Source organism: Pristiophorus japonicus, chromosome 18, assembly GCF_044704955.1.
Source record: "Pristiophorus japonicus isolate sPriJap1 chromosome 18, sPriJap1.hap1, whole genome shotgun sequence".
Taxonomy (NCBI): Eukaryota; Metazoa; Chordata; class Chondrichthyes; family Pristiophoridae; genus Pristiophorus; species Pristiophorus japonicus.
The window spans coordinates 116,409,721-116,435,115 of record NC_091994.1 but is presented as its reverse complement, the minus strand read 5'-3'; the positions used below and the strand labels follow the sequence as shown (position 1 = coordinate 116,435,115).

General features: G+C 66.0%; 1 protein-coding gene across 1 annotated transcript in view; it reads left to right on the top strand.

Annotated features, from left to right (window-relative positions):
• Nucleotides 1–25,395, top strand: part of vwa5b1 (von Willebrand factor A domain containing 5B1) — a 303,883-nt gene that overhangs the window by 19,593 nt on the left and 258,895 nt on the right. The window contains 2 exon segments of the mRNA XM_070860664.1: nt 25,219–25,340; nt 25,342–25,381. Coding sequence (XP_070716765.1) covers nt 25,219–25,340; nt 25,342–25,381 — 162 coding nt within the window.

Here is a 25,395-nt window from a genome sequence, read left to right as displayed (position 1 = left end):
GCTGTCACCGACCGACGGCACTGACCGACGGCACTGACCGACGGCACTGACCGGTGGAACTGACCGGGGGAACTGACTGGGGGAACTGACCGGGGGAACTGACTGGGGGAACTGACCGACGGCACTGACCGGGGGCACTGACCGACGGCACTGACCGACGGCACTGACCGGGGGCACTGACCGACGGCACTGACCAACGCCACTGATCGGGGGCACTGACCGACGGCACTGACCGGGGGAACTGACCGACGGCACTGACCGGGGGCACTGACCGACGGCACTGACTGGGGGAACTGACCGACGGCACTGACCGGGGGAACTGACCGACGGTACTGACCAGGGGCACTGACCGACGGCACTGACTGGGGGAACTGACCGACGGCACTGACCGGGGGCACTGACCGACGGCACATACAGAGAATACTGACCGGGGGCACCGACCGACGGCACTGACCGGGGGCACTGACCGACGGCACATACAGAGAATACTGACCGGGGGCACCGACCGACGGCACTGACCGACGGCACTGACCGAGAATACTGACCGGGGGCACTGACCGACGGCACCGACCGACAGCACTGACCGGGGGCACCGACCGACGGCACTGACTGGGGGCACTGACTGACGGCACTGACCAACGGCACTGACCGACGACAAAGACCGGAGGCACTGACCGGGGGAACTGACCGACGGCACTGACCAGGGGCACTGACCGACGGCACTGACCGGGGGCACGGACCAATGGCACTGACCGGGGGCACTGACCGACGGCACTGACCGGGGGAACTGACCGACGGCACTGACCGGTGTCACCGACCGACGGCACTGACTGACGGCACTGACCGGGGGCACTGACCGACGGCACTGACTGGGGGAACTGACCGACGGCACTGACCGGGGGAACTGACTGACGGCACTGACCGGGGGCACTGACCGACGGCACATTCTGGGGGAACTGACCGACGGCACTGACCGGGGGCACTGACCGGGGGCACTGACCGACGGCACATACAGAGATACTGACCGGGGGCACCGACCGACGGCACTGACCGGGGGCACTGACCGACGGCACATACAGAGAATACTGACCGGGGGCACCGACCGACGGCACTGACCGAGAATACTGACCGGGGGCACTGACCGACGGCACCGACCGACAGCACTGACCGGGGGCACTGACCGACGGCACTGACTGGGGGCACTGACTGACGGCACTGACCAACGGCACTGACCGACGACAAAGACCGGAGGCACTGACCGGGGGCACTGACCGACGGCACTGACCGACGGCACTGACCGACGGCACTGACCGGGGGCACCGACCGACAGCACTGACCGACGGCACTGACCAGGGGCACTGACCAGGGACACTGACTTACAGCACTGACCAGGGGCACCAACCGACGGCACTGACCAGGGGCACTGACCGACAGCACTGACCGACGGCACTGATCAGGGGCACTGACTGACAGCACTGACCGGGGTCACCGACCGATGGCACTGACCGACAGCACTGCTCGACGGCACTGACCGGGGTCACCGACCGATGGCACTGACCGACGTCACTGACCGACGGCACTGACCGGTGTCACCGACCGACGGCACTGACTGACGGCACTGACCGACGGCACTGACTGGTGTCACCGACCGACGGCACCGACCGACGGCACTGACCGGGGGAACTGACCGACAGCACTGACTGGGGGAACTGACCGATGGCACTGACCGGGGGAACTGACCGACGGCACTGACCGGGGGCACTGACCGACGGCACTGACCGACGGCACTGACCGGGGGCACTAACTGACAGCACTGACCGGGGGCACCGACCGACAGCACTGACCGACGGCACTGCTCGACGGCACTGCATGACGGCACTGACCGGGGTCACTGACCGACGGCACTGACCGACGGCACTGACCAGGGGCACTGACCGACGGCACTGACCAGGGGCACTAACTGACAGCACTGACCGGGGGCACCGACCGACAGCACTGACCGACGGCACTGACCGACAGCACTGCTCGACGGCACTGCTCGACGGCACTGACCGGGGGCACCGACCGACAGTACTGACCGACGGCACTGACCGACGGCACTGCTCGACGGCACTGACCGGGGTCACCGACCGACGGCACTGACCGACGACACTGACCGGGGGCACTGACCGACGGCACTGACCAACGGCACTGACCGGGGACACTGACCGACGGCACTGACCGGGGGAACTGACCGACGGCACTGCTCGACGGCACTGCACGACGGCACTGACTGGGGTCACTGACCGGGGGCACCGACCGACAGCACTGACCGACGGCACTGACCAGGAGCACTGACCGACGGCACTGACCGGGGGAACTGACCGACGGCACTGACCGGGGGAACTGACAGACGGCACTGACCGGGGGCACTGACTGACGGCACTGACCGACGGCACTGACCGGGGGCACTAACTGACAGCACTGACCGGGGGCACCGACCGACGGCACTGACCGACGGCACTGACCGACGGCAATGCTCGACGGCACTGCACGACGGCACTGACCGGGGTCACTGACCGGGGGCACCGACCGACAGCACTGACCGACGGCACTGACCAGGGGCACTGACCGACAGCACTGACCGGGGGCACCAACCGACGGCACTGACCAGGGGCACTTACTGACAGCACTGACCGGGGGCACCGACCGACAGCACTGACCGACGGCACTGACCGACGGCACTGACCGGGGGCACCGACCGACAGCACTGACCGATGGCACTGCTCGACGGCACTGACCGGGAGCACCGACCGACAGTACTGACCGACGGCACTGACCGACAGCACTGCTCGACGGCACTGCTCGACGGCACTGACCGGGAGCACCGACCGACAGTACTGACCGACGGCACTGACCGACGGCACTGCTCGACGGCACTGACCGGGGTCACCGACCGACGGCACTGACTGACGACACTGACCGGGGGCACTGACCGACGTCACTGACCGGGGGCACTAACCGACGGCACTGACCGGGGGCACTGACCGACGGCACTGACCGGGGGAACTGACCGACAGCACTGACCGATGTCACCGACCGACGGCACTGACTGACGGCACTGACCGGGGGCACTGACTGGGGTAACTGACCGACGGCACTGACCGGGGGAACTGACCGACGGCACTGACCGGTGTCACTGACCGACAGCACTGACTGACGGCACTGACCGGGGGCACTGACCGATGGCACTGACTGGGGGAACTGACCGACGGCACTGACCGGGGGCACTGACCGGGGGCACTGACCGACGGCACATACTGAGAATACTGACCGGGGGCACCGACCGACGGCACTGACCGACGGCACTGACCGAGAATACTGACCGGGGGCACCGACCAACGGCACCGACCGACGGCACTGACCGACAGCACTGACCGGGGGAACTGACCGACGGCACTGACCGGTGTCACCGACCGACGGCACTGACTGACGGCACTGACCGGGGGCACTGACCGAGGGAACTGACCGACGGCAATGACCGGTGTCACCGACCGACGGCACTGACCGGTGTCACCGACCGACGGCACTGACTGGGGGCACTGACCGACGGCACTGACTGGGGGCACTGACCGACGGCACTGACCGACGGCACTGACCGGGGGCACTGACCGACGGCACTGACCAACGGCACTGACCGACGGCACTGACCGGGGGCACTGACCGACGGCACTGACTGGGGGAACTGACCGACGGCACTGACTGGGGGATCTGACCGACGGCACTGACCGACAGCACTGACCGGGGGCACTGACCGACGGCACCGACCGACGGCACTGACTGGGGGCACTGACTGACGGCACTGACCAACGACAAACACCGGGGGCACTGACCGGGAGCACTGACCGACGGCACTGACCAGGGGCACTGACCGACGGCACTGACCGGGGTCACCGACCGACGGCACTGACCGACGGCACTGACCGGGGGCACCGACCGACAGCACTGACCAACGGCGCTGACCAGGGGCACTGACCAGGGGCACTGACCGGGGGCACCGGCCGACAGCACTGACCGACGGCACTGACCAGGGGCACTGACCGGGGGCACTGACCAGGGGCACTGACCAGGGGCACTGACCGACAGCACTGACCGACGGCACTGACCAGGGGCACTAACTGACAGCACTGACCGGTGGCACCGACCGACAGCACTGACCGACGGCACTGACCGACGGCATTGCTCGACGGCACTGACCGGGGTCACCGACCGACGGCACTGACCGACGTCACTGACCGACGGCACTGACCGGTGTCACCGATCGACGGCACTGACTGGCGGCACTGACCAACGACACTGACTGCTGTCACCGACCGACGGCACTGACCGACGGCACTGACCGACGGCACTGACCGGGGGAACTGACCGGGGGAACTGACTGGGGGAACTGACCGGGGGAACTGACTGGGGGAACTGACCGACGGCACTGACCGGGGGCACTGACCGACGGCACTGACCGACGGCACTGACCAGGGGCACTGACCGACGGCACTGACCAACGGCACTGATCGGGGGCACTGACCGACGGCACTGACCGGGGGAACTGACCGACAGCACTGACCGGGGGCACTGACCGACGGCACTGACTGGGGGAACTGACCGACGGCACTGACCGGGGGAACTGACCGACGGCACTGACTGACGGCACTGACCGGGGGCACTGACCGACGGCACTGACTGGGGGAACTGACCGACGGCACTGACCGGGGGCACTGACCGACGGCACATACAGAGAATACTGACCGGGGGCACCGACCGACGGCACTGACCGACGGCACTGACCGAGAATACTGACCGGGGGCACTGACCGACGGCACCGACCGACAGCACTGACCGGGGGCACCGACCGACGGCACTGACTGGGGGCACTGACTGACGGCACTGACCGGGGGAACTGACCGGGGGAACTGACTGGGGGAACTGACCGACGGCACTGACCGACGGCAATGACCGACGGCACTGACCGGGGGCACTGACCGACGGCACTGACCAACGGCACTGATCGGGGGCACTGACTGACGGCACTGACCGGGGGAACTGACCGACGGCACTGACCGGGGGCACTGACCGACGGCACTGACTGGGGGAACTGACCGACGGCACTGACCGGGGGCACTGACCGACGGCACTGACTGGGGGAACTGACCGACGGCATTGACCTGGGGCACTGACCGGGGGCACTGACTGGGGGAACTGACCGACGGCACTGACCGACGGCACTGACCGGGGGCACTGACCAACGGCACATACAGAGAATACTGACCGGGGGCACCGACCGATGGCACTGACCGGGGGCACTGACCGACGGCACATACAGAGAATACTGACCGGGGGCACCGACCAACGGCACTGACCGATGGCACTGACCGAGAATACTGACCGGGGGCACTGACCGACGGCACCGACCGACAGCACTGACCGGGGGCACCGACCGACGGCACTGACTGGGGGCACTGACTGACGGCACTGACCAACGGCACTGACCGACGACAAAGACCGGAGGCACTGACCGGGGGAACTGACCGACGGCACTGACCGGGGGCACTGACTGACGGCACTGACCGGGGGCACTGACCGACAGCACTGACCAACGGCACTGACCGGGGGCACTGACCGACGGCACTGACCGGGGGAACTGACCGACGGCACTGACCGGTGTCACCGACCGACGGCACTGACTGACGGCACTGACCGGGGGCACTGACCGACGGCACTGACTGGTGTCACCGACCGACGGCACCGACCGACGGCACTGACCGGGGGAACTGACCGACAGCACTGACTGGGGGAACTGACCGATGGCACTGACCGGGGGAACTGACCGACGGCACTGACCGGGGGCACTGACCGACGGCACTGACCGACGGCACTGACCGGGGACACTAACTGACAGCACTGACCGGGGGCACCGACCGACAGCACTGACCGACGGCACTGACCGACGGCACTGCTCGACGGCACTGCATGACGGCACTGACCGGGGTCACTGACCGACGGCACTGACCGACGGCACTGACCGACAGCACTGACCGGGGGCACTAACTGACAGCACTGACCGGGGGCACCGACCGACAGCACTGACCGACGGCACTGACCGACGGCACTGCTCGACAGCACTGACCGGGTGCACCGACCGACGGCACTGACCGACGACACTGACCGGGGGCACTGACCGATGTCACTGACCGGGGGCACTGACCGACGGCACTGACCGGGGGAACTGACCGACAGCACTGCTCGACGGCACTGCACGACGGCACTGACCGGGGTCACTGACCGGGGGCACCGACCGACAGCACTGACCGACGGCACTGACCAGGGGCACTGACCAACGGCACTGACCGGGGGAACTGACCGACGGCACTGACCGGGGGAACTGACCGACGGCACTGACTGACGGCACTGACCGACGGCACTGACCGGGGGCACTAACTGACAGCACTGACCGGGGCCACCGACCGACAGCACTGACCGACGGCACTGACCGACGGCAATGCTCGACGGCACTGCATGACGGCACTGACCGGGGGCACCGACCGACAGCACTGACCGACGGCACTGACCAGGGGCACTGACCGACAGCACTGACCGGGGGCACCAACCGACGGCACTGACCAGGGGCACTAACTGACAGCACTGACCGGGGGCACCGACCGCCAGCACTGACCGACGGCACTGCTCGACGCCACTGACCGGGGGCACCGACCGACAGCACTGACCGATGGCACTGACCGACAGCACTGCTCGACGGCACTGCTCGACGGCACTGACTGGGAGCACCGACCGACAGTACTGACCGACGGCACTGACCGACGGCACTGCTCGACGGCACTGACCGGGGTCACCGACCGACGGCACTGACCGACGACACTGACCGGGGGCACTGACCGACGTCACTGACCGGGGGCACTAACCGACGGCACTGACCAACGGCACTGACCGGGGGCACTGACCGACGGCACTGACCGGGGGAACTGACCGACAGCACTGACCGATGTCACCGACCGACGGCACTGACTGACGGCACTGACCGGGGGCACTGACTGGGGGAACTAACCGACGGCACTGACCGACGACACTGACCGGGGGCACTGACCGACGGCACTGACCAACGGCACTGACCGGGGGAACTGACCGACGGCACTGCTCGACGGCACTGCACGACGGCACTGACCGGGGTCACTGACATGGGGCACCGACCGACAGCACTGACCGACGGCACTGACCAGGGGCACTGACCGACGGCACTGACCGGGGGAACTGACCGACGGCACTGACCGGGGGCACCGACCGACAGCACTGACCGACGGCACTGACCGACGGCAATGCTCGACGGCACTGCATGACGGCACTGACCGGGGGCACCGACCGACAGCACTGACCGACGGCACTGACCAGGGGCACTGACCGACAGCACTGACCGGGGGCACCAACAGACGGCACTGACCAGGGGCACTAACTGACAGCACTGACCGGGGGCACCGACCGACAGCACTGACCGACGGCACTGCTCGACGCCACTGACCGGGGGCACCGACCGACAGCACTGACCGACGGCACTGACCGACAGCACTGCTCGACGGCACTGCTCGACGGCACTGACCGGGAGCACCGACCGACAGTACTGACCGACGGCACTGACCGACAGCACTGCTCGACGGCACTGACCGGGGTCACCGACCGACGGCACTGACCGACGACACTGACCGGGGGCACTGACCGACGTCACTGACCGGGGGCACTAACCGACGGCACTGACCAACGGCACTGACCGGGGGCACTGACCGACGGCACTGACCGGGGGAACTGACCGACAGCACTGACCGATGTCACCGACTGACGGCACTGACTGATGGCACTGACCGGGAGCACTGACTGGGGGAACTGACCGACGGCACTGACCAGGGGAACTGACCGGGGGAACTGACCGACGGCACAGACCGGTGTCACTGACCGACGGCACTGACTGACGGCACTGACCGGGGGCACTGACCGACGGCACTGACTGGGGGAACTGACCGACGGCACTGACCGGGGGCACTGACCGGGGGCACTGACCGACGGCACATACCGAGAATACTGACCGGGGGCACCGACCGACGGCACTGACCGAGAATACTGACCGGGGGCACCGACCAACGGCACCGACCGACGGCACTGACCGACAGCACTGACCGGGGGAACTGACCGACGGCACTGACCGGTGTCACCGACCGGGGGCACTGACCGACGGCACTGACCGGGGGCACTGACCGACGGCACTGACCGGGGGAACTGACCGACGGCACTGACCGGGGGAACTGACCGACGGCACTGACCGACAGCACTGACCGGGGGCACTGACCGACGGCACTGACCGACGTCACTGACCGACGGCACTGACCGGTGTCATCGATCGACGGCACTGACTGGCGGCACTGACCAACGACACTGACTGGTGTCACCGACCGACGGCACTGACCGACGGCACCGACCGACGGCACTGACCGGGGGAACTGACCGGGGCAACTGACCGGGGGAACTGACTGGGGGAACTGACCGACGGCACTGACCGGGGGCACTGACCGACGGCACTGACCAACGGCACTGATCGGGGGCACTGACCGATGGCACTGACCGGGGGCACTGACCGACGGCACTGACCGGGGGCACTGACCGGGGGCACTGACCGACGTCACTGACCAACGGCACTGACCGGGGGCACTGACCGACGGCACTGACCGGGGGCACTGACCGACGGCACTGACCGGGGGAACTGACCGACGGCACTGACCGGGGGAACTGACCGACGGCACTGACCGACAGCACTGACCGGGGGCACTGACCGACGGCACTGACCGACGTCACTGACCGACGGCACTGACCGGTGTCATCGATCGACGGCACTGACTGGCGGCACTGACCAACGACACTGACTGGTGTCACCGACCGACGGCACTGACCGACGGCACCGACCGACGGCACTGACCGGGGGAACTGACCGGGGGAACTGACCGGGGGAACTGACTGGGGGAACTGACCGACGGCACTGACCGGGGGCACTGACCGACGGCACTGACTGGGGGAACTGACCGACGGCACTGACTGACGGCACTGACCGGGGGCACTGACCGACGGCACTGACCGGTGTCACCGATCGACGGCACTGACCGGTGTCACCGACCGACGGCACTGACTGACGGCACTGACCGGGGGCACTGACCGACGGCACTGACTGGGGGAACTGACCGACGGCACTGACCGGGGGCACTGACCGGGGGCACTGACCGACGTCACTGACCAACGGCACTGACCGGGGGCACTGACCGACGGCACTGACCGGGGGCACTGACCGACGGCACTGACCGGGGGAACTGACCGACGGCACTGACCGGGGGAACTGACCGACGGCACTGACCGACAGCACTGACCGGGGGCACTGACCGACGGCACTGACCGACGTCACTGACCGACGGCACTGACCGGTGTCATCGATCGACGGCACTGACTGGCGGCACTGACCAACGACACTGACTGGTGTCACCGACCGACGGCACTGACCGACGGCACCGACCGACGGCACTGACCGGGGGAACTGACCGGGGGAACTGACCGGGGGAACTGACTGGGGGAACTGACCGACGGCACTGACCGGGGGCACTGACCGACGGCACTGACCAACGGCACTGATCGGGGGCACTGACCGATGGCACTGACCGGGGGCACTGACCGACGGCACTGACCGGGGGCACTGACCGGGGGCACTGACCGACGTCACTGACCAACGGCACTGACCGGGGGCACTGACCGACGGCACTGACCGGGGGCACTGACCGACGGCACTGACCGGGGGAACTGACCGACGGCACTGACCGGGGGAACTGACCGACGGCACTGACCGACAGCACTGACCGGGGGCACTGACCGACGGCACTGACCGACGTCACTGACCGACGGCACTGACCGGTGTCATCGATCGACGGCACTGACTGGCGGCACTGACCAACGACACTGACTGGTGTCACCGACCGACGGCACTGACCGACGGCACCGACCGACGGCACTGACCGGGGGAACTGACCGGGGGAACTGACCGGGGGAACTGACTGGGGGAACTGACCGACGGCACTGACCGGGGGCACTGACCGACGGCACTGACTGGGGGAACTGACCGACGGCACTGACCGGGGGGAACTGACCGACGGCACTGACTGACGGCACTGACCGGGGGCACTGACCGACGGCACTGACTGGGGAACTGACCGACGGCACTGACCGGGGGCACTGACCGATGGCACATACAGAGAATACTGACCGGGGGCACCGACCGATGGCACTGACCGGGGGCACTGACCGACGGCACATACAGAGAATACTGACCGGGGGCACCGACCGACGGCACTGACCGACGGCACTGACCGAGAATACTGACCGGGGGCACTGACCGTGGGCACCGACCGACAGCACTGACTGGGGGCACTGACTGACGGCACTGACCAACGGCACTGACCGACGACAAAGACCGGAGGCACTGACCGGGGGAACTGACCGACGGCACTGACCGGGGGCACTGACCGACGGCACTGACCGACGGCACTGACCGGTGTCACCGACCGACGGCACTGACGGACGGCACTGACCGGGGGCACTGACCGACGGCACTGACTGGGGGAACTGACCGACGGCACTGACCGGGGGAACTGACCGATGGCACTGACTGACGGCACTGACCGGGGGCACTGACCGACGGCACTGACTGGGGGAACTGACCGACGGCACTGACCGGGGGCACTGACCGGGGGCACTGACCGACGGCACATACAGAGAATACTGACCGGGGGCACCGACCGACGGCACTGACCGGGGGCACTGACCGACGGCACAAACAGAGAATACTGACCGGGGGCACCGACCGACGGCACTGACCGACGGCACTGACCGAGAATACTGACCGGGGGCACTGACCGAAGGCACCGACCGACAGCACTGACCGGGGGCACCGACCGACGGCACTGACTGGGGGCACTGACCGATGGCACTGACCAGGGGCACTGACCGACGGCACTGACCGGGGTCACCGACCGACGGCACTGACCGACGGCACTGACCGGGGGCACCGACCTACAGCACTGACCGACGGCACTGACCAGGGGCACTGACCAGGGGCACTGACTTACAGCACTGACCAGGGGCACCAACCGACGGCACTGACCAGGGGCACTGACCGACAGCACTGACCGACGGCACTGACCGGGGGCACTGACCAACGGCACTGACCGACGGCACTGACCGGGGGCACTAACCGACGGCACTGACCAACGGCACTGACCGGGGGCACTGACCGACGGCACTGACCGGGGGAACTGACCGACAGCACTGACCGATGTCACCGACCGACGGCACTGACTGACGGCACTGACCGGGGGCACTGACTGGGGGAACTGACCGACGGCACTGACCGGGGGAACTGACCGACGGTACTGACCGGTGTCACTGACCGACGGCACTGACTGACGGCACTGACCGGGGGCACTGACCGACGGCACTGACTGGGGGAACTGACCGACGGCACTGACCGGGGGCACTGACCGGGGGCACTGACCGACGGCACATACCGAGAATACTGACCGGGGGCACCGACCGACGGCACTGACCGACGGCACTGACCGAGAATACTGACCGGGGGCACCGACCAACGGCACCGACCGACGGCACTGACCGACAGCACTGACGGGGGGACCTGACCGACGGCACTGACCGGTGTCACCGACCGACGGCACTGACTGACGGCACTGACCGGGGGCACTGACCGACGGCACTGACTGGGGGAACTGACCGATGGCACTGACCGGGGGAACTGACCGACGGCACTGACCGGTGTCACCGACCGACGGCACTGACTGACGGCACTGACCGGGGGCACTGACCGACGGCACTGACTGGGGGAACTGACCGACGGCACTGACCGGGGGCACTGACCGACGGCACTGACCGTCAGCACTGACCGGGGGCACTGACCGACGGCACCGACCGACGGCACTGACTGGGGGCACTGACCGGGGGCACTGACCGACGGCACTGACCAGGGGCACTGACCGACGGCACTGACTGAGGGCACCGACCCAGTGCACTGACCGGGGGCACTGACCGACGGCACTGACCGGGAACACTAACCGACGGCACTGACTGTGGCACTGACCGACAGCACTGACTGAGGGCACCGACCCAGGGCACTGACCGGCGGCACTGACCGATGGCACTGACCGACGGCACTGACCGGGGGCACTGACCGACGGCACTGTCCCGGGGCACTGACCAACGGCACTGACCAACGGCACTGACTGGGAACACTGACCGACGGTACTGACCGGGGGCACCAACCCGGGGGCACTGACCGACGGCACTGACCGGGGCACTGACTGAGGGCACCGACCCAGGGCACTGACCGATGGCACGACCAGGGGCACTGACCGGGGGCACTGACCGATGGCACCGAACCGGGGCACTGACCGATGGCACTGACCGGAGTCACCGACCGACGCCACTGACTGGGGGCACTGACCGATGTCACTGACCGGGGGCACTGACCGACGGCACTGACCAACGGCACTGACCGGGAGCACTGACCGACGGCACTGACCGGGGGAACTGACCGACGGCACTGACCGGTGTCACCGACCGACGGCACTGACTGACGGCACTGACCGGGGGCACTGACCGACGGCACTGACTGGGGGAACTGACCAGGGGCACTGACTGACAGCACTGAAGGGGGCACCAACCGACGGCACTGACCAGGGGCACTAACTGACAGCACTGACCGACGGCACTGCTCGACGGCACTGACCGGGGTCACTGACCGACGCCACTGACTGGGGGCACTGACCGATGTCACTGACCGACGGCACTGACCAACGACACTGACCGGGAGCACTGACCGACGGCACTGACCGGGGGAACTGACCGACGGCACTGACCGGTGTCACCGACCGACGGCACTGACTGACGGCACTGACCGGGGGCACTGACCGACGGCACTGACCGGGGGAACTGACCGACGGCACTGACCGGTGTCACCGACCGACGGCACTGACTGACGGCACTGACCGGGGGCACTGACCGACGGCACTGACCGGGGGCACTGACCGACGGCACTGACCGAGGATACTGACCGGGGGCACCGACCGACGGCACTGACCGACAGCACTGACCGATGGCACCGACCGACGGCACTGACCGACGGCACTGACTGGGGGCACTGACCGGGGGCACTGACTGTGGCCATGACCGACAGCACTGACTGAGGGCACCGACCCAGGGCACTGACCGGGGGCACTGACCGATGGCACTGACCGACGGCACTGACCGACGGCACTGACCCGGGGCACTGACCAACGGCACTGACCAACGGCGCTGACTGGGAACACTGACCGACGGCACTGACCAGGGGCACGAACCCGGGGGCACTGACCGACGGCACTGACCGGGGGCTCCGACCCGGGGCACTGACCGGGGCACTGACTGAGGGCACCGACCCGGGGCACTGACCGATGGCACCGACCCGGGGCACTGACCGATGGCACTGACCGGGGTCACCGACCGACGCCACTGACTGGGGGCACTGACCGATGTCACTGACCGGGGGCACTGACCGACGGCACTGACCAACGACACTGACCGGGAGCACTGACCGACGGCACTGACCGGGGGAACTGACCGACGGCACTGACCGGTGTCACCGACCGACGGCACTGACTGACGGCACTGACCGGGGGCACTGACCGACGGCACTGACCGGGGGAACTGACCGACGGCACTGACCAGGGGCACTAACTGACAGCACTGACCGGGGACACCGACCGACAGCACTGACCGACGGCACAGACCGACGGCACTGCTCGACGGCACTGACCGGGAGCATCGACCGACAGTACTGACCGACGGCACTGACTGACGGCACTGCTCAACGGCACTGACCGGGGTCACCGACCGACGGCACTGACCGACGACACTGACCGGGGGCACTGACCGACGTCACTGACCGGGGGCACTAACCGACGGCACTGACCAACGGCACTGACCGGGGGCACTGACCGACGGCACTGACAGGGGGAACTGACCGACAGCACTGACCGATGTCACCGACCGACGGCACTGACTGACGGCACTGACCGGGGGCACTGACTGGGGGAACTGACCGATGGCACTGACCGGGGGAACTGACCGACGGCACTGACCGGTGTCACTGACCGACGGCACTGACTGACGGCACTGACCGGGGGCACTGACCGACGGCACTGACTGGGGGAACTGACCGACGGCACTGACCGGGGGCACTGACCGGTGGCACTGACCGACGGCACATACCGAGAATACTGACCGGGGGCACCGACCGACGGCACTGACCGACGGCACTGACCGAGAATACTGACCGGGGGCACCGACCAACGGCACCGACCGACGGCACTGACCGACAGCACTGACCGGGGGAACTGACCGACGGCACTGACCGGTGTCACCGACCGACGGCACTGACTGACGGCACTGACCGGGGGCACTGACCGACGGCACTGACTGGGGGAACTGACCGATGGCACTGACCGGGGGAACTGACCGACGGCAGTGACCGGTGTCACCGACCGACGGCACTGACTGACGGCACTGACCGGGGGCACTGACCGACGGCACTGACTGGGGGAACTGACCGATGGCACTGACCGGGGGCACTGACCGACGGCACTGACCGACAGCACTGACCGGGGGCACTGACCGACGGCACCGACCGACGGCACTGACTGGGGGCACTGACCGGGGGCACTGACCGACGGCACTGACCAGGGGCACTGACCGACGGCACTGACCGACGGCACTGACTGAGGGCACCGACCCAGTGCACTGACCGGGGGCACTGACCGACGGCACTGACCGGGAACACTAACCGACGGCACTGACTGTGGCACTGACCGACTGCACTGACTGAGGGCACCGACCCAGGGCACTGACCGGCGGCACTGACCGATGGCACTGACCGACGGCACTGACCGGGGGCACTGACCGACGGCACTGTCCCGGGGCACTGACCAACGGCACTGACCAACGGCACTGACTGGGAACACTGACCGACGGCACTGACCGGGGGCACCAACCCGGGGGCACTGACCGACGGCACTGACCGGGGGCTCCGATCCGGGGCACTGACCGGGGCACTGACTGAGGGCACCGACCCGGGGCACTGACCGATGGCACGACCAGGGGCACTGACCGGGGGCACTGACCGATGGCACCGACCCGGGGCACTGACCGATGGCACTGACCGGGGTCACCGACCGACGCCACTGGCTGGGGGCACTGACCGATGTCACTGACCGGGGGCACTGACCGGGAGCACTGACCGACGGCACTGACCGGGGGAACTGACCGACGGCACTGACCGGTGTCACCGACCGACGGCACTGACTGACGGCACTGACCGGGGGCACTGACCGACGGCACTGACTGGGGGAACTGACCAGGGGCACTAACTGACAGCACTGACCGACGGCACTGCTCGACGGCACTGACCGGGGTCACTGACCGACGCCACTGACTGGGGGCACTGACCGATGTCACTGACCGACGGCACTGACCAACGACACTGACCGGGAGCACTGACCGACGGCACTGACCGGGGGAACTGACCGACGGCACTGACCGGTGTCACCGACCGACGGCACTGACTGACGGCACTGACCGGGGGCACTGACCGACGGCACTGACCGGGGGAACTGACCGACGGCACTGACCGGTGTCACCGACTGACGGCACTGACTGACGGCACTGACCGGGGGCACTGACCGACGGCACTGACTGGGGGAACTGACCGACGGCACTGACCGGGGGCACTGACCGGGGGCGCTGACCGACGGCACTGACCGAGGATACTGACCGGGGGCACCGACCGACGGCACTGACCGACAGCACTGACCGATGGCACCGACCGACGGCACTGACTGACGGCACTGACCGGGGGCACTGACCGACGGCACTGACCGGGGGAACTGACCGACGGCACTGACCGGTGTCACCGACCGACGGCACTGACTGACGGCACTGACCGGGGGCACTGACCGACGGCACTGACTGGGGGAACTGACCGACGGCACTGACCGGGGGCACTGACCGGGGGCACTGACCGACGGCACTGACCGAGGATACTGACCGGGGGCACCGACCGACGGCACTGACCGACAGCACTGACCGATGGCACCGACCGACGGCACTGACCGACGGCACTGACTGGGGGCACTGACCGGGGGCACTGACTGTGGCCATGACCGACAGCACTGACTGAGGGCACCGACCCAGGGCACTGACCGGGGGCACTGACCGATGGCACTGACCGACGGCACTGACCGACGGCACTGACCCGGGGCACTGACCAACGGCACTGACCAACGGCACTGACTGGGAACACTGACCGACGGCACTGACCAGGGGCACCAACCCGGGGGCACTGACCAACGGCACTGACCGGGGGCTCCGACCCGGGGCACTGACCGGGGCACTGACTGAGGGCACCGACCCGGGGCACTGACCGATGGCACCGACCCGGGGCACTGACCGATGGCACTGACCGGGGTCACCGACCGACGCCACTGACTGGGGGCACTGACCGATGTCACTGACCGGGGGCACTGACCGACGGCACTGACCAACGACACTGACCGGGAGCACTGACCGACGGCACTGACCGGGGGAACTGACCGACGGCACTGACCGGTGTCACCGACCGACGGCACTGACTGACGGCAGTGACCGGGGGCACTGACCGACGGCACTGACTGGCGGAACTGACCGGGGGCACTGACCGACGGCACTGACCAGGGGCACTGACCAGGGGCACTGACTGACAGCACTGAAGGGGGCACCAACCGACGGCACTGACCAGGGGCACTAACTGACAGCACTGACCGGGGGCACCGACCGACAGCACTGACCGACGGCACTGCTCGACGGCACTGACCGGGGTCACCGACCGACGCCACTGACTGGGGGCACTGACCGATGTCACTGACCGACGGCACTGACCAACGGCACTGAGCGGGGGAACTGACCGACGGCACTGACCGGGGGAACTGACCGACAGCACTGACTGGGGGAACTGACCGACGGCACTGACCGGGGGAACTGACCGACAGCACTGACCGGTGTCACCGACCGACGGCACTGACTGACGGCACTGACCGGGGGCACTGACCGACGGCACTGACTGGGGGAACTGACCGACGGCACTGACCGGGGGCACTGACCGGGGGCACTGACCGACGGCACTGACCGAGGATACTGACCGGGGGCACCGACCGACGGCACCGACCGACGGCACTGACCGACAGCACTGACCGATGGCACCGACCGACGGCACTGACTGGGGTCACTGACCGGGGGCACTGACCGACGGCACTGACCAGGGGCACTGACCGACGGCACTGACCGACGGCACTGACTGAGGGCACCGACCCAGTGCACTGACTGGGGGCACTGACCGGGGGCACTGACCGACGGCACTGACCAGGGGCACTGACCGACGGCACTGACCGACGGCACTGACCCAGTGCACTGACCGGGGGCACTGACCGACGGCACTGACCGACGGCACTGACCGGGAACACTAACCGACGGCACTGACTGTGGCACTGACCGACAGCACTGACTGAGGGCACCGACCCAGGGCACTGACCGGGGGCACTGACCGGGGGCACTGACCGACGGCACTGGCCGGGGGCACTGACCGACGGCACTGACCCGGGGCACTGACCAACGGCACTGACCAACGGCACTGACTGGGAACACTGACCGACGGCACTGACCGGGGGCACCAACCCGGGGGCACTGACCGACAGCACTGACCGGGGGCTCCGACCCGGGGCACTGACTGGGGCACTGACTGAGGGCACCGACCCGGGGCACTGACCGATGGCATCGACCAGGGGCACTGACCGGGGGCACTGACCGATGGCACCGACCCGGGGCACTGACCGATGGCACTGACCGGGGTCACCGACCGACGCCACTGACTGGGGGCACTGACCGATGTCACTGACTGGGGTCACTGACCGACGGCACTGACCCGGGGCACTGACCGACGGCACCGACCAACGGCACTGACCGACAGCACTGACCGATGGCACCGACCGACGGCACTGACTGGGGGCACCAACCCGGGGGCACTGCCCGACGGCACTGACTGGGGGAACTGACCGACGGCACTGACCGGGGGCACTGACCGACGGCACTGACCGAGGATACTGACCGTGGGCACCGACCGACGGCACCGACCAACGGCACTGACCGACAGCACTGACCGATGGCACCGACCGACGGCACTGACTGGGGGCACTGACCAACGGCACTGACCGACGGCACTGACTGAGGGCACCCACCCAGTGCACTGACCGGGGGCACTGACCGACGGCACTGACCGACGGCACTGACCGGGAACACTAACCGACGGCACTGACTGTGGCACTGACCGACAGCACTGACTGAGGGCACCGACCCAGGGCACTGACCGGGGGCACTGACCGATGGCACTGACCGACGGCACTGACCGGGGGCACTGACCGACGGCACTGACCCGGGGCACTGACCAACGGCACTGACCAACGGCACTGACTGGGAACACTGACCGACGGCACTGACCGGGGGCACCAACCCGGGGGCACTGACCGACGGCACTGACCGGGGGCTCTGACCCGGGGCACTGATCGGGGCACTGACTGAGGGCACCGACCCGGGGCACTGACCGATGGCATCGACCAGGGGCACTGACCGGGGGCACTGACCGATGGCACCGACCCGGGGCACTGACCGATGGCACTGACCGGGGTCACCGACCGACGCCACTGACTGGGGGCACTGACCAATGTCACTGACCGGGGGCACTGACCGACGGCACTGACCAACGGCACTGACCGGGAGCACTGACCGACGGCACTGACCGGGGGAACTGACCGACGGCACTGACCGGTGTCACCGACTGACGGCACTGACTGACAGCACTGACCGGGGGCACTGACCGACAGCACTGACCGGGGGATCTGACCGACGGCACTGACCGGGGGAACTGACCGACGGCACTGACCGGTGTCACCGACCGACGGCACTGACTGACGGCACTGACCGGGGGCACTGACTGGGGGAACTGACCGACGGCACTGACCGGGGGCACTGACCGGGGGCACTGACCGACGGCACTGACTGAGGATACTGACCGGGGGCACCGACCGACGGCACCGACCGACGGCACTGACCGACGGCACCGACCGACGGCACCGACCGACGGCACTGACTGGGGGCACTGACCGGGGGCACTGACCGACGGCACTGACCAGGGGCACTGACCGACGGCACTGACCGACGGCACTGACTGAGGGCACCGACCCAGTGCACTGACCGGGGGCACTGACCGATGGCACTGACCGGGAACACTAACCGACGGCACTGACTGTGGCACTGACCGATAGCACTGACTGAGGGCACCGACCCAGGGCACTGACCGGGGGCACTGACCGATGGCACTGACCGACGGCACTGACTGGGGGCACTGACCGACGGCACTGTCCCGGGGCACTGACCAACGGCACTGACCAACGGCACTGACTGGGAACACTGACCGATGGCACTGACCGGGGGCACCAACCCGGGGGCACTGACCGACGGCACTGACCGGGGGCTCCGACCCGGGGCACTGACCGGGGCACTGACCGATGGCACTGACCGACGGCACTGACTGAGGGCACCGACCCGGGGCACTGACCGGGGCACTGACTGAGGGCACCGACCCGGGGCACTGACCGGGGCACTGACTGAGGGCACCGACCCGGGGCACTGACCGATGGCACCGACCCGGGGCACTGACCGATGGCACTGACCGATGGCACTGACTGAGGGCACCGACCCGGGGCACTGACCGGGGCACTGACTGAGGGCACCGACCAGGGGCACTGACCAATGGCACCGACCAGGGGCACTGACCGGGGCACTGACTGAGGGCACCGACCCGGGGCACTGACTGAGGGCACCGACCCGGGGCACTGACCGATGGCACCGACCCGGGGCACTGACCGGGGCACTGACCGATGGCACCGACCAGGGGCACTGACCGGGGGCACTGACCAACGGCACTGACCGACGGCACTGACTGAGGGCACCCACCCAGTGCACTGACCGGGGGCACTGACCGACGGCACTGACCGACGGCACTGACTGAGGGCACCCACCCAGTGCACTGACCGGGGGCACTGACCGACGGCACTGACCGACGGCACCGACCCAGGGCACTGACCGGGGGCACTGACCGATGGCACTGACCGACGGCACTGACCGGGGGCACTGACCGACGGCACTGACCCGGGGCACTGACCAACGGCACTGACCAACGGCACTGACTGGGAACACTGACCGACGGCACTGACCGGGGGCACCAACCCGGGGGCACTGACCGGGGGCTCTGACCCGGGGCACTGATCGGGGCACTGACTGAGGGCACCGACCCGGGGCACTGACCGATGGCATCGACCAGGGGCACTGACCGGGGGCACTGACCGATGGCACCGACCCGGGGCACTGACCGATGGCACTGACCGGGGTCACCGACCGACGCCACTGACTGGGGGCACTGACCAATGTCACTGACCGGGGGCACTGACCGACGGCACTGACCAACGGCACTGACCGGGAGCACTGACCGACGGCACTGACCGGGGGAACTGACCGACGGCACTGACCGGTGTCACCGACTGACGGCACTGACTGACAGCACTGACCGGGGGCACTGACCGACAGCACTGACCGGGGGATCTGACCGACGGCACTGACCGGGGGAACTGACCGACGGCACTGACCGGTGTCACCGACCGACGGCACTGACTGACGGCACTGACCGGGGGCACTGACTGGGGGAACTGACCGACGGCACTGACCGGGGGCACTGACCGGGGGCACTGACCGACGGCACTGACTGAGGATACTGACCGGGGGCACCGACCGACGGCACCGACCGACGGCACTGACCGACGGCACCGACCGACGGCACCGACCGACGGCACTGACTGGGGGCACTGACCGGGGGCACTGACCGACGGCACTGACCAGGGGCACTGACCGACGGCACTGACCGACGGCACTGACTGAGGGCACCGACCCAGTGCACTGACCGGGGGCACTGACCGATGGCACTGACCGGGAACACTAACCGACGGCACTGACTGTGGCACTGACCGACAGCACTGACTGAGGGCACCGACCCAGGGCACTGACCGGGGGCACTGACCGATGGCACTGACCGACGGCACTGACTGGGGGCACTGACCGACGGCACTGTCCCGGGGCACTGACCAACGGCACTGACCAACGGCACTGACTGGGAACACTGACCGATGGCACTGACCGGGGGCACCAACCCGGGGGCACTGACCGACGGCACTGACCGGGGGCTCCGACCCGGGGCACTGACCGGGGCACTGACCGATGGCACTGACCGACGGCACTGACTGAGGGCACCGACCCGGGGCACTGACCGGGGCACTGACTGAGGGCACCGACCCGGGGCACTGACCGGGGCACTGACTGAGGGCACCGACCCGGGGCACTGACCGATGGCACCGACCCGGGGCACTGACCGATGGCACTGACCGATGGCACTGACTGAGGGCACCGACCCGGGGCACTGACCGGGGCACTGACTGAGGGCACCGACCAGGGGCACTGACCAATGGCACCGACCAGGGGCACTGACCGGGGGCACCGACCCGGGGCACTGACCGGGGCACTGACTGAGGGCACCGACCCGGGGCACTGACTGAGGGCACCGACCCGGGGCACTGACCGATGGCACCGACCCGGGGCACTGACCGGGGCACTGACCGATGGCACCGACCAGGGGCACTGACCGGGGGCACTGACGTGCCCACGGGGCAATTTCGGCCCCAAAAAAATCTCAAACCCAATTCCAACTCACCCACTTCCAGGTGTAACGAAGGTGGGACAGGGGTCAGGCTGGCCATTTAAATATTTTAATGAGACTGGCAACCTCCGATTTAACCCGCTTTGCAGGTTTAACCCCGGCCGGCAGCTGAAGGGAGGCGAGAACTGCTTCAAGAAAAGATAAATACCCCGCCCCCATCCTGCGAACAGCGGCGGCAGCAGACCGAAAATCCAGCCCTTTGTCTCAGTTACAGTGGTCGGGGTGTAGTCGAGACCGTTTGACCATATCTACAATAAACCTCTGACTTGGGGATCAGTGCTACTCCTGGGGCATGAATGTACCCGTGATCTTTACTGTCCTTTCCACCGTTACTTTACAGCGGCCATTCATTAACAGGTTGGGCCTGTAATTTGAAGCCACTGATTTCTGTACTTCACAAAACAGACAAAGACTTTCTCATTGTGAAATACGGAAATCAGTGCAGTATTAACAGGACCAAGAAATGTATTTGATTTCATCAGAAGCATTAAGAGCATTCAGGAATCAGGAGAACTATTTCCTGAGTAGTGAGACTCAGTCAGTGGGCGATCAAAAACAAAGATAAAACCTTTTTTTTCAATTTGAATGCACCAATAGACTTTTAAAGGGAGAAGTGGTATCTCGTGACTCCTTCTGGTTCAAATTTAACACCAGCGGGTCAACAGACATCAGAAAGCCTTCTGTAGTGTCCTGTATTGAACACCATTTTGAAACTTAGAACCATTTGTCGAGGTTTCCCAATTCTTGGTTGGACTCCTGTGGCTGTAAGCCATGGCTCATTGGTAGTATTCTTGTCTCTGTGTCAGAAAGTTATCAGGCATAAGAATTTCATGGGCATTCTCTGGGCAGAAGTTGGGCAAATAGCGCGACTGTCTGCCCGCAGAGGCATTTTTCCTGGGGACGCATGCGATCTGTCAAGAGGATCCTTGATAGATTGCAAGTTCTGGATTTGAGCGTGTGCCTTAACCCAGATCTTGCACAGCCCCTGCGGGCGTGCACACACCTCGTACACACGTGTCGCGGCCGCAAAATATGGCCCATCATCTCCAAAAATGTTTTTACCCCAACATTGTTAAGTTTGATTCTATTGGCGATTCTCTGGCATGTTACAAAACGCATGAGCCTCTTAATACTGCTTCCACTGCCTCTCCCACCAAAGAAGCAATTGTCATTGCTCATCGAGGAGTCGGGTTTCTCATTGTTACTTGTTACTGTTAGAACTATGGAGATCCTGACTGCTGCATGAACCAGTATCACTGGTCTGTTTACACATAAACCGGAGAACGTATGGAGTCAATGGGATAAGGTCGCTGCATCAACAAATTCCTCAGGTTCAGGGGGCAATTTTCATCGAATCTGGGCAGGACAAGAGGGCAAAGTTTGTGAGAGGGGGAAACCGTTTCAAAATGCTGCAGGAAGTGGGTGCAGGTGCTGCTTGTGGTGATGTCAATGGAAGAAGTGAGGTTGGTGGATAACGTCGACTGTCCGAAGTCTTGCTGATTGTGCCTGAGATGCCTGCGATGTATGAGGCTGCCCACAGTGTGTGTCCACACTAAATCCCGGCACAGATGTGGGATACAACGCTGAGTTTGTGCTGCCGGAGCGTCGGGAAGCGTGCTGAAGTCACAAGCTTCACGCAGCAGGTAGGCTTTGTACAGGTGCCGTAGGGTTGCTTGTGCCTGCTCGCCTCATTGCAAGAAACGATCAGTTAGCTGCCAGTGCGAATCGTGCTTCTTGTCGCTGTCTGGGAAGGCCAGGACTCCGAAGGCAGTGCTAACGTTGGAGCTTCAATGTAGCAACAGCAAAGAGATGAACTTAACCAAGGTTTAAATGTTCAAAACTCCCAAAACAACCAAATAGGTGGCAGGCCTGTTCCTTCTTCCAGCTTGCTGTCACTGGAGCCTTTCACATTGGGTTGTAAATGGCTGTCTCCTGACCTGTAACGCCCCTGGTCTGTGCAGATTGACGAAGCAATGCTGACTAACGCAGACATGGCCTTGGGGGAAGGGGGGTCCTGCCATTGTCAGTGGGGGAAGGGGGGTCCTGCCATTGTCAGTGGGGGAAGGGGGGCCCTGCCATTATCAGTGGGGGAAAGGGGGTCCTGCCATTGTCAGTGGGGGAAGGGGGGCCCTGCCATTGTCAGTGGGGGAAGGGGGATCCTGCCATTGTCAGTGGGGGAAGGGGGACCCTGCCATTGTCAGTGGGGGAAGGGGGGCCCTGCCATTATCAGTGGGGGAAAGGGGGTCCTGCCATTGTCAGTGGGGGAAGGGGGACCCTGCCATTGTCAGTGGGGGAAGGGGGGTCCTGCCATTGTCAGTGGGGGAAGGGGGACCCTGCCATTGTCAGTGGGGGAAGGGGGACCCTGCCATTGTCAGTGGGGGAAGGGGGGTCCTGCCATTGTCAGTGGGGGAAGGGGGGTCCTGCCATTGTCAGTGGGGGAAGGGGGACCCTGCCATTGTCAGTGGGGGAAGGGGGGTCCTCCCATTGTCAGTGGGGGAAGGGGGACCCTGCCATTGTCAGTGGGGGAAGGGGGACCCTGCCATTGTCAATAGGGGAAGGGGGGTCCTCCCATTGTCAATGGGGGAAGGGGGCCCTGCCATTGTCAGTGGGGGAAGGGGGACCCTGCCATTGTCAGTGGGGGAAGGGGGACCCTGCCATTGTCAATAGGGGAAGGGGGGTCCTGCCATTGTCAGTGGGGGAAGGGGGACCCTGCCATTGTCAGTGGGGGAAGGGGGGTCCTCCCATTGTCAGTGGGGGAAGGGGGGTCCTCCCATTGTCAGTGGGGGAAGGGGGGTCCTGCCATTGTCAGTGGGGGAAGGGGGGTCCTGCTATTGTCAATTGAGCCGGATTTGAGTATTTTAATTCGACCCCCACCTGTTTCCCGTGGGGACAGGCGGACCGCCCTCTGCCCAATGGTGGCCATCTGCCGTGCATTGCCAGGATTCAAGGTGCTTTATTATTGTAAATAGCTTCCCTTTCCTCGTGAAGGTTTTGTTCCTTTTATTTAAGACATCCTGTTAGCCCGACTCCATTGTATGAAGCTGCTTTTATATAACTGAGTTGAGGCAGGGAGGGAGGAGTGGTGCTTTTCTTTTCTCTTCACTTTATTGAAGAATGTTATATTTTTTGCGCTTCTGTCTGACGGTCCTCGGAATTGGGATCGCTGGCCTTTGACCTTTAATCTCTGTCCCCTCCAGGCCTCTTTATATTCCCTTTGGATGAATTCACCACCGTGGTTGGATTTGAAGCAATGATTTCTGGGCGCATTATAACGGTGCAAATAAAAGACAAAGCTAAAATCGATGATTGTTATTTTGACCTGCTGTAGTATTGCATCCGGAACCTTCCAGAACGGCAATGGTAAAGACTCCTGA